The sequence below is a fragment of the Erinaceus europaeus genome, chromosome 8 (genome assembly GCF_950295315.1).
Source record: "Erinaceus europaeus chromosome 8, mEriEur2.1, whole genome shotgun sequence".
NCBI classification, from domain to species: Eukaryota; Metazoa; Chordata; class Mammalia; order Eulipotyphla; family Erinaceidae; genus Erinaceus; species Erinaceus europaeus.
The window spans coordinates 92,079,769-92,091,593 of record NC_080169.1 but is presented as its reverse complement, the minus strand read 5'-3'; the positions used below and the strand labels follow the sequence as shown (position 1 = coordinate 92,091,593).

Sequence of the window (11,825 nt, the reverse complement as noted above, 5' to 3'; positions counted from 1 at the left end):
AGGCCAGTGTCAGAGTTTGAGCAGCTTACAGATCTCCAACATTAATACTTCGGCTAAAGCAAATATCTATACTTAGAGGTATGGTCTAGGCAGTTACAGAACTCAAAGTATTACATATATTTCCCCCTGACATGTTACATTAATAGTGATTTATAAGTTTATAAATTAATAGGTGTATAATTTCACACCTTTCCCACTACCAAAGGTCTGTGTCCACCTCCACTCTCCTAGATAACTATTATAATTTTCCACAGTCTAAGTAGGGGTTGGTTTTTTGTTTGTTTGTTTCAAGTACATGTGTTCAGTTCTCTAGATTCCACATGTGAGTGAAACCATCCTGTAGTTGTCCTTTACCTCCTTGCTAACGTCACTAAATGCTTGTCTGACTTACATATTATCTTTCTCTGGAAGAGATTCAGCAAGGCAACTCACCAATAAAAAACCAAGAAAAGGAAAAGTTCCATAGCCTGTGAGTTCAGATATTTTTGTTCTTCCAACAAAACCTAAGGAAAACCAAAGAAATTATGCTGACATGTACTCCTAGTTCAAGATGTATGTCTTATTATTATTTGATTCTGTGAATTACTGGGAAGCAAAGTTGTGAAGCAAGCAATCTAGGAGGTAAGAATAGAAATACAACCAAGGAATCAAAATTAACATCATTACCTTTTCTCCTAGAAAATTAAAAAAATAAATGTGAATCTTACTAATTTTAACTAACACTTATTATTTTTTTCATTTTTATTTGTAAAAAGGGAACACTGAAGAGCCATAGGACAAGAGGGGTACAATCTACACAATAATTATTATTTTTATATCATCATTTTATTGACTTAGCATGAGTGAATGATAGTTTCAGTTCAGACTCATTAAGTAGCTCTTATCCTGATCATAGCTATGATTTCACATGGATTCCTTTATCTTAGTACTTGCAACACTTATTTGTATTAGAATTTTGAAATCACTCTTAAAATCTACAGATGTTTGTTGGAAGGAAATTAGTAATAAAAATTCATCTAAGGTGCAAATCTATTTCTAGTGAGACCCCCAAAGCCTGTAAGTAGCTAACATTTATTTGCATACTCATAATATTCAATTAAGAGAAATAAACATTACCATTTTACCTGAATTGCAAATCACACCTCTCTTAACATATTATTAGAAGTTTGTTCTCATTAACTATCAATTATTAATTTCATATCTTATTTATCAAGATAAAATTTTGTGACTTGTGACTTGTTGCAGTTTTTCTTACTTTCTTCTCTTTTAGATAACTGCTTCAAAGTAAAACAAAAAACCCCACTTATTTTGTTCCCTATTTAAAATATTTATTTATTTTAATTTGATATTATAGAGACAACTGAGAGGGAAAGATGAAACAGAGAGGTAAGGAGAGACACCTGCAGCACTACTTTACCCATGAAGTTCCCCCCTCTACAAATGAGGGCTTGAATCCAGGTCTTTATACACTGTAATGTGCTCAACCATGTGTACCACCCAACTCCTTTTGATTCCCTTTTAAAGATTCGATTAAAGTCTTCTGATTTTGCCCTGGAGAAACTGGAGACTTTTAAGAGTTGTTACATTTGGTTATTGGGACCTGATTTCAGACTTCCTGTTTGGTAGATCTGGGATGAAATCCAGGCTCTGCATTTCTAATAAATTCCCAGGCTTTGAGAATGCTGCTGGCTGGGAATCAATGATCTGAGAACCACTAGCTTCAAACCAATGTTTCTTGGCCTCCTGCTTTTAGCCCTCATTTGGGCAATCTTGGAGATGAGTGGTTTCCTTGTCAGATAGTGTTACAAGACCTCTTGGCAGAGGCAGTAGATTGCTTTCAGGTTATTACTCATGATTCCCTATTTTCCTGCACTTCAGCTCCTCACAGTTTTTGGATGCTGCCAATTTGTCTTAACATCTTACCATTCTTCTATCTAGGATTTTTAAAAAATAATTTTATTGGGGGGGTTAACAGTTTACAGTCTAGTTGTTGACAAATGGGTAAAACTTCTCATCTCACCATGGTAGGTATCTGCAAAACACTCTTACCCCTAAGGTAGGACCTTTTCTACCATTACCCATCAGGACCCCAAATTACCCCCAACCCCAGTTTCCTCCCTGACTTCCTTCCTCTAAATCTTTTGCTTCAGTGCAAAACTCCAAACCTAGATCAAATTTTATTTTGTGTTTTACCTTTCTGTTCTTGTTTCTTAAGTTTCCTGTACAGGTGAGATCACTCTGTATTCATCCTTCTCTGTTTGGCGTATCTTGCTTCAGATGATTCCTTCAAGCTCCATCCCAGATGAGATAAAGATGACTCCATCATTCTCTCTTTTTTAAAAGACTTTATTTTAAATCAGAGATTGATACAGAGGAAGATACAGAAATAAAGACCAGAGCACTGCTCAACTTTGGCTTATAGTGATGCTCATAGTTGAATCTGAGACTTTGGAGCCTTGGACATGAAAGTCTCTTATATACCCATTATACTGTCTCCTTAGCCCAGCATCATCATCCTTAACAACTGAGTACTCCACCATTGTGTATACATACCCCACAGCTTTCTTTTCCTCCTTTCCTACCTCCTCCCTCCCTTTCTTCCTCCCTCCATTTCTCCTTCCATTTCTCCCTCCCTCCCTTTCTCCCTCTGTCTCCCTTTATCTCTCTTTCTTTCCCCTCTCACCCCCCCCTCCTCTTTCCCTGGAGATTTATTTACTCATCTCTGATTTATGGTGCTGCAGAGGATTGAACCTGAGACCTCTTAGCCTCAGGCATGAGAGTCTGCATAATCATTATGCTATCTCTCCTTCTCTATACCACTCATCTGTCACTGAACACCTGGCTTGCTTCCAAGTTTAGACTATTACAAAATATATGGCTTTGAACATAGGTGTATATAGGACTCTGGATTGTGTGCGTTTGTTTCCTTTGGATATATCTCCAGGAGAGAAATTTCAGGGTCATAGGACAGATCCATTTCTATCATTATGAATATTCTAGAGACTACTCTCCACAAGGGTTGGATTGATTTGCTTTAACAGCAGTGTTCCTATACCCCCACAACCTTTCCAAGAGTGTTGCTTCTTGGTTCTTGCCTGTCAATCCACCTGCTTAGCTGCTCTCTGACTGGAAGTGGACCTGCTTGTAATCAAGCTCAGTTCTGAGTTGGTTTCCTAACATTTCCTGCTAGATGTTGTCATTAGTTTCTCAGTAACATTTTTGTGGATTTCATGAACACAAATAAATGCATAATGGTCCAATTTACTGAGTAGAAAAGGTCCAAATGATTTAATATTGGTAGTAGTTGAGCAGTGTCAGTCAGTACATGCTGTTTGGTTGACCTCAGAAATATGAAATATTGTCAATTACCGATGTGCCTTTATGAACGCTTCTGGAATCACAGCTCTGTACACTGTCCCACCCCCAATAGCTTTTTTTCATTTCCATCATCCCAATGGGATACACATCAACAATTGTCTGCTACATATGCCCAAACACACACTCTACAAGAAAGCTGAAAACAACCATAAATTTTGATGACAATATTTATATTTATTTCTTCAGTGTGCTAGATAAAAACCATTTTAGACAACACTGTTATTCTCAGAAGGTATTATTATCATAAAAACACCTTCCCCCCAAAAAAAAACAAATTTATTTCTATTTTCCATAAAAGTTAAAATCACATGCTAGAACAGAGTTAATCACTGAGATAACAGTATCAGAAGACTTGGAGTGTAAGACCAGATAAACTTAGCAATTACACAGAACTAGAAAACTGACTCAGTAGTAAAATATAAAAATCTACAATTATAAATTTGGTCCATGGAGATATTAGAGCAGTATTTACAGTTAAGTATCAGATTATTTCTACTCTAAGTGAATACTGCGGTTGTAAAATGTTGAATATCATATAGGAAATAAAGTGTTTTATGTACAACCTACTATACTAAAAGTTACATTTCTAGCAAATCTAATGATGGCTACAAATACAGTTAAAAATTTGACACTAAAAACAAACTTGTTGGGAGTCTCGACATCTAGAAATCAAAAGGTTTTGTTAAAATCAACATTGAAAAAAACAACACACCTCCACAAATTCATTCTTAGAAATGCTGTAAAATTTGATCATTTTAGTTTATACACAAATGAATTACAAGAAATTTTGCAAAAAAAAAAAGGCACACGTTGTTAATGCTATAAATTTGGCAGCAGAATCCTATGTCATGAAAGTTACTGTAATGTGATGTGAAACAAACAGATTAACAGAAGGACCCGACTGACTTTCCAGTCTCATTTAAAAAAGAGAAAAATAATGTTCAGATATGTATTCCCTTAAACCTCCTGCAGTCTTAAACTAAAGACTCTAAACTCTCGGCTCTGTTTCCATCAGGCAATGCGGCACCATTACTGTCCAGAGAGGTGGATGGGTTCTCTTCTTGCCTTGTGCTCACAAGGCTGAGGACGGCTTTATAAAGAAACTGATACTGCTCCTAGAAACAGAAGGGGGGGGTGGGGGGGTGGTAGTTACAAAAAGGAAGTTCAGTGAAGACATATTTCTTAAAACATTTATTTATTTATTTATTTATTTATTTATTGCCTCCAGGGTTATCACTGGCTTTCAGTGCCTGCACTATGAATCCACTGCTCATGGAGGACATTTTTCCCCCCCATTTTAATTGACAGGACAGAGAGAAATTGAGAGAGACGGGAAAGATAGAGAGGTAAAGAGAAAGACAGACACCTGTACACCTGCTTCACTACTTGTAAAGCAACCACCTTGCAGGTGGGGAGCTGGAAGTTCGAACTGGGATCCTTGTGTAGGTCTACTTCATTGCCATACACTGTGTTCCAATGGTTTTTCTGTCTACTAATTTTTTAGTAACTGGTTAACTGCTGTGCCTATTATTTATGTTTCTAAGATTTCTTTATTTCTTTCTCCCTTCCTTTCTTTCTTTCTTTCTTTCTTTCTTTCTTTCTTCCTTTCTTTCTTTCTTTCTTTCTTTCTTTTTTTCCTCCAGGCTTATGGCTGGGGCTCGGTGCCTGCACTATGAATCCACTGCTCCTGGAGGCTATTGTTTTCCCCTTTTTGTTGCCCCATTATTTATCATTGTTATTGTTGTTACTATTGCTGTTGTTGTTGTTGGATAGGACAGAGAGAAATCGAGAAAAGGGGGGAAGACAGAGAGGAGGAGAGAAAGATAGAAACCTGCAGACCTGCTTCACCTCTTGTGATGTAACCCCCCTGCAGGTGGGGAGCCGGGGGCTGGAACCGAGATCCTTAAGCGGGTCCTTGCGCTTCGAGCCATGTGGCTTAACCCGCCCGCTGTACTACTGCCCGACCCCTGACAGTTTCAATGTTTAAATCTTTGGGGTTTGTCTTTTGACTATTCCCTAAGGTCTGACAGAACACAAGCTGTGGAAAATTACTATTGGTTTCACAAGATAAGTCAAATTAACTGGTACTTTTACTAAGGACATTTTTCAGAATTAATTGATCTCGCAAAATTGCACAGGGGAGATTTATTCATTTTTTTCATCAACTTGACAAAAATTATGTGTTGATTATTTTTCCAGCCCTATGATATGTGGATTGAAATAACTTGTATCAATTTGCAAACTACATGCTACTATGTGATATATATATATTATTATTTTTTGAAAAACATGAAAAAATGACTGGCAGTCTCTAGGAAGGAAGTGATATTCTGAAAGTGGAAGATTGAATCACTGCTTTACTACTTACAATGTCAGCAAAGACTCCTGGCCTCATCAAATTGATCATCTTGGCTACCTGGTAAACATCTATGGAATTTTCTTTGTCTAGTTGGTGCATAAACGTTGTCAAAGCACAGAAAGTTCCTGCTGTCACTCCTCCATGTCTTGAAGCAAAAAATTAAAAAGTCTCATTCAGACACATCGAAGTTTAAAAAAGCCTTTACAACTTATACTACGAACAATACATTTTTTTCTACTAAATCATTTATCTTTACTCAACTGTGTATAGAACTATAGTTTAATCTGAAACACTGACAAGTTTTCATGACATTAATCAATGAAATACTTTATGTGAATTTAATATTTGTTCAAAAATTTGAATTTTGTACTGTGGGAGGTGATGGCAATTAATTAATGGACCTGAGTGAAATTAGATAGTATATATCATATGTAATATGAATAATTTTAGCATATACATTACTTGTTTATAACAGAAATATGTAGAGTCCTAGTGGATAAAGACCTTTATTATAGCAAATGAAAGCTATTCAGTTCAACTGTATTTCCAAAGGTCACTGCTGAGAAATGTCTCTCTGATTAGCATCTGCAAAATATTTAAGTCCTGAAGCACCAGCTCATCACACAAAGTGCTCTAAGTAGACAAAGCAAAAATCATTCATACAGTGATGCATTCATCTTATGTATTCAGTTAGAGCTCCAAGAGAAATGAAAAAAAAAACATATTTTGTGATAACCTTGTTTACTTATAAATTGGCTGAATCACCAAAATTGGTTCATATCCTTTGGTTAGGACACCAGAAATCTACACATACAGGAAGCATGTTCAAATGTGAAAAGTTTTAAAGTGTGGAGCTTACTCATCATGAACAATCATGGGCCCATCTCTGTTGGCAGCTTCTTCTTTGATAACACTTATAAGTTCAAAAGTTTTACTAATGGGGCTATCTGGATTTGGCCACTTGGGACACTGAAAATGCCTTACTTCAAGTACATAGTCATCCTAATAAGAGAAAGAAAAAATCATGTTTTAAAAATAATTTTATTGGTGATTAACAATTCATTATGAGTGGAATAATTGGGGAAAATCATAAATCACAGGGAAGATAATAAAAATAAGTTGTAGGCACAAGTCAGTAGCCTGGGTGAGTGGAAGCTGGTGAAGCCCACCCTCCATTATTCAGAAAGAAACTGGTATGAAACCACCTTAGTCGTGTGTAGATATAATCTTTTTTTAACTTTATGGGGGTGAGAATGAGGAATGTCTGACCCATGCACATGTAAGGCCTTGGTATGGCCCTAGTAAGGCAACCAGAATGTTTTCATAGCACCATTAGTTGCTATATATTTTTAAAAATATTTATTTATTTATTCCCTTTTGTTGCCCTTCTTTTTTTTTATTATTGTTATTATTGCTGTGGTCGTTGTTGGGTAGGGCAGAGAGAAATGGAGAGAGGAGGGGAAGACAGAGAGGGGAAGAGAAAGATAGACACCTGCAGACCTGCTTCACTGCCCATGGAGCGAACCCCTCCCCCTGCAGGTGGGGAGCCAGGGGCTTAAACCGGGATCCTTACACTGGTCCTTGCACTTTGCGCCACCTGCTCTTAATCCACTGCGCTACATCCAAATTCCTAGTTGCTATATTTTTAAAGACAGAGATAGTGAGGGAAAAAGGGAGGGAGGGAGGGAGGGAGGGAGGGAGAGAGAGAGAGAGAGAGAGAGAGAGAGAGAGAGAGAGAGAGAGAACCCTAACACTGAAACTTCTTTCAGGTAGTGGGGACAGGGCTCAAACTTATGTCCCACACATGGCAAAGTGCACACTGCATGAGTGAGCTATTTTACAAGCCTAAGCTAATTTTTAGGTTAATGATTTTGCATGGCCCAGCATATAATGTTATGAATATCCACATGAACCTTGGCAGAAAAAAAGTTTCCCACAGCTGCTACAGGCAAATATTATCTGTGGGTTATGCCAATAAACCATGAAAATATATACCAAAGATGAGTGTGTGCTATTAAATATAAAATGGAATACTAAATGTAAATGGAATAAAATATATGTCCAGAAAAAGCTCATATGTATACATATATATTTATGAGCAACTGGCATTGATAATTGCTGATCGATAAGTCGTGCTATGACAAGTTATTCATATGGAAAACAAAGAGTTGGACCTTTACCTCACAGAATATAAAACAATAATTCTGTTCCAGGCGGAGCAAAAACAACACAGTAGAATTTCTTCCTGATTTCAGGATAAGACTAAATTTTACAAGAAAATAATGATTTATAGAGTAAAAATGAAAATGTTAATATTTTTATGGACTTATGGTATGAACGTTCATTCCACAAAAAAGAAAAAGACTTCACAAAAGAACCAAGTCACAAAGTAGGAGACGTATTTGTAACATCTACAGTTGATAAGAGATGAACTTCTAAAGTGTAAAAAGAACAAATGAATGTTATGTGTCCTCAGGGATCTTAACATTCTTTTAGTTTCTGTTCCTTATTTTAGAAGTCAGGAATGTGAATTACTTTCCCAAGACCACAGTTTTGTCAGTGGGACTGGAATCAATTTGTAATTCATTTTTGTTTTAATTGAATAGGAAATTATTTTATCTTTACAGATTTCTTGGAGATACTCAAGAGTGTAGTAAGATAGTTTCTGTTATAAATCCTGCATATTTCCAAGCATTTTTTCACTTACAACACACTACAGGTACGAAGAAGTGAACCTGTTCTTATAGATAATGCTTCTCTCATTTTAATAGATGATAAGAATTTACTTAAAATGTGTAATAGAATAAAGCTATTTTTCTTAGATTCACTTTTACCTTAAGATCTATCAGAAACTACTTTGTAGTAACAAATAAACACTTTTTCTTGAGTGTTTAGAAATCAGGAATGGCATCACATGTGATGACTAGTTGTGTAATGATTCTATAACATTTTGAAAAAGAAAGTGTTACATAGGGAAAGACCATTTGGATAATCTGTATCTCGATTAGTAAGAAATAATATTCCTTCTTTTTATATCTAAGAAAGAATTCTAGGCTAGCATATTTAACATGTGCTTAAGATGAACAGTTTGTCACATTAATGATGCCCGTACCTGTGTAGCTTCTAAGATAAAATCCTGAATTATCAGTTTTTCTTCATTAGACAGACATTTGTGCTCTTCAGTCATAAGAGTGACTTTAAAACTTTCACAATTTATAGGCTCATCTTTATTCGGCCAGTAAACAAACTCATCTTCTGCCTAGAAAATTAAAAACCAAAAAAGGTTCTAAATTTTCATAAATTCTCTAGTAAGTTAGACTGTGAAATGAAATTAACTGGCTGTCACAGAACATTAAACTCAAACAGTTTTTTTGGATTTCAAATTCTATGCTTTTTAATATCTTGAATCTTAAACCAGTTTTGTGTGTTGAATAAAATATAACACTTTAGAAACCCAACTACTATGTAGCTTTCTTAGTCTATTAATATCAATGGTAAAATATTGTCTCTATAATTTACAACTTAGTAAAGAAACAAATTTAGGGAAGTCGGATGGTAGCGCAGCAAGTTAAGTTTCTGTGGCCATGTACAGAGCAAGGACCAGCTTAAGGATTCCGGTTCAAGCCCCGGGCTCCCCACCTGCAGGGTAGTTGCTTCACATGTGGTAAAGCAAGTCTGCAGGTGTCTCTCTTTCTCTCTCCTCTCTGTCTTCCCCTCCTCTCTCCATTTCTCTCTGTCTTATCCAACAACAACGACATCAACAACAACAAGAATAATAACTACAACAATAAAACAACAAGGGCAACAAAAGGGAATAAATAAATATTAAAATAAATTAAAAAAAAGAAACAAATTTAAGTGATTTTAAGAGTTTAGCAATTCCCAACAGTGGAGTGGCACAATTGGTAAAGCACACAAGGTACAATGCATGAAGATACAAGTTCAAGCCCCTTGGCCCCCACCTGTAAGGGGAGTACTTCCCAAATGGTGGAGTGGTCTCTCTCCCCTTCTCTATTTCTCTCTGTATCATAAATATGTATGTACTTATGTATGAGTAAAACAAGAGCAGTTTTCAGTGTCATCTGAAATAGTTTAACTTGATGGATAAGAATCTCAATGCTAAGATTATAAGCAAAACCTTAAAGAAATAGGTCTTCCAAAATTTTTTATGTGAGAGATAAAATAGAGACCAAGACAGAGACCAAAACACCACTCTATGATCTGTGTTCTATTTGTTTTTGTTTACTTAGTTTTTGTTTTGTGCTGGCATCCAGTCCAGGACTTTACACAAGCAAAGCATGTGCTCTGTCACTAAGCCGTCATTCCAGCCCTGAAATAGATCTTTAAACAGTACTTATAGATCTTCTTAAAGTGAGGAATTGCCAAATAGCCTAATAATTTTTTTCTTGTAGAAGTGTTAGCTATTTGAGCTGCTTTTTTATGCATAGACAGAAACAAACAGGCGATATATCACACCACTAGAATTTCTTCCACTGCTATAGCATACTGATGTGATGCCAGGGCTTGAGCCTGGGTCACATGCATTGCAAGGTACACACCTTACCCAGTGAGATGCCTCTCAGGTTCCATATATATATATAATTTTTTTTTTTCCTCCAGGGTTATTGGTAGGGCTCAGTGCCTGCACTACGAATCCAGTACTCCTGGAGGCCATTTTTACCATCTTGTTGACCTTGTTGTCGTTATTATTGTTGTTGACATTGTTGGATGGGACAGAGAGAAATTGAGAGAGGAGGGTAGACACACAGGGGACAGGAAGACAGACACCTGCAGACCTGCTTCACTGTTTGTGTAGCTTCCATTCTGCAGGTGGGGAGGGGGACTAGAATCTAGTACATTGTGCTTAGTAACACATGGCACCTCTTTTTTTTTTTTTTTAATAAATCTTTGGAACCAAGAAAATAATTTAAGTGTGAAGTCTTCTGTGCCTAAGACTCCAGAGATTTCAGATCCTATCTTCAATACCATATTATGCTGAAGTTGACCAATACTCTGATTTCTGTCACCGATTTTGTATGCTTGACATCTGGCTATTTTGACTTTAGATGTGACTGGAGAGACTTACCATATTTTGACCATCAGGAAGCATAACCACCAGCTGGGCATTGTGGTCCCATATCATCCTCCAGAAATCCTTGATAGTATGGAGAAGGGGATGCTGTGTGATGATGAATTCAGTGCTTTGATAGTAACCCTACAAAATCAACGAGTAGGAGATTGAGCCTGGATATAACATTTTAAATAATCAAAAACAATAATTTAATGGATTTAAAGTCAAGACAGTGTTTATTTTATATAATTTCTCTAAATAAAACTGTGATTATATGACATAGGCAGTGTTTATGGGACATTTCTCATATGACAGATACTGCACTAAATGTTTTCTTTTCCTAAATCATTCATTTCTTTTGACAGTACTGTGGGATAACTATCCATTGTCTTCTTGAACCCTAAGAGAGCAGGAAATTCACATTTCTACTATAGAGCCTATATCTCCCCCAGTCCTGGAACCTTAGGGTGAGGTGCACTTTCCTGCATTCTTCTCTCAATTCATATCAAATAATATTCCATCCGCTGATCACAACCTAGTCAACACAATGAGTGCCACCTCAGGATACTTCACTTCAGACTGTGTCCAGAGGCTTCAGGTGTGGAATGACAATCCTTCAGCTTCATTACTCAGGTGAGACCGTTCCGTTCATAGTATTCTCTAATTCCATTCCAGGTGGTTCACTTCCTAACAAAGTCCCAAAACCTAGATATAGACCAGGTCCCCTGAGATAGAGCATATGTTCACATATGCCCATAAACTAGGGAAAAATATATACCTGGAAGCAGAAGTACACAAGAGCTTGGAGGGAATAACCCCCAACAGTTCATCTGCACTATTCCAGCCTTTAGGTCCATAATTGTTCAACAACAATTTGTTTGGCTTTGTATGTTAACTCTCTTTTCAGTCACCAGGTTCCAGATGCCAGCAAGATGCTGACCAGACTTCCCTGGACAGAGGACCCCACCAGTGTGTCGTGGAGCTCCACTTCCCCAGTGACCCACCCTACTAGGGAAA

At 36.8% G+C, this 11,825-nt stretch overlaps 1 protein-coding gene across 1 annotated transcript in view; it reads right to left on the bottom strand.

Annotated features, from left to right (window-relative positions):
- Positions 1-3,531: 3,531 nt before the first annotated feature.
- PTPRZ1 (protein tyrosine phosphatase receptor type Z1) overlaps positions 3,532-11,825 on the bottom strand; it is a 220,877-nt gene continuing 212,583 nt past the window's right edge. Inside the window, exons 24-28 of the mRNA XM_060195756.1 lie at positions 10,824-10,952; positions 8,850-8,996; positions 6,597-6,739; positions 5,747-5,882; positions 3,532-4,493 (exon numbers count right to left, since the gene is read on the bottom strand). Coding sequence (XP_060051739.1) covers positions 4,353-4,493; positions 5,747-5,882; positions 6,597-6,739; positions 8,850-8,996; positions 10,824-10,952 — 696 coding nt within the window. The 3' untranslated portion in view covers positions 3,532-4,352. The remainder of the gene's footprint in view (positions 4,494-5,746; positions 5,883-6,596; positions 6,740-8,849; positions 8,997-10,823; positions 10,953-11,825) is intronic.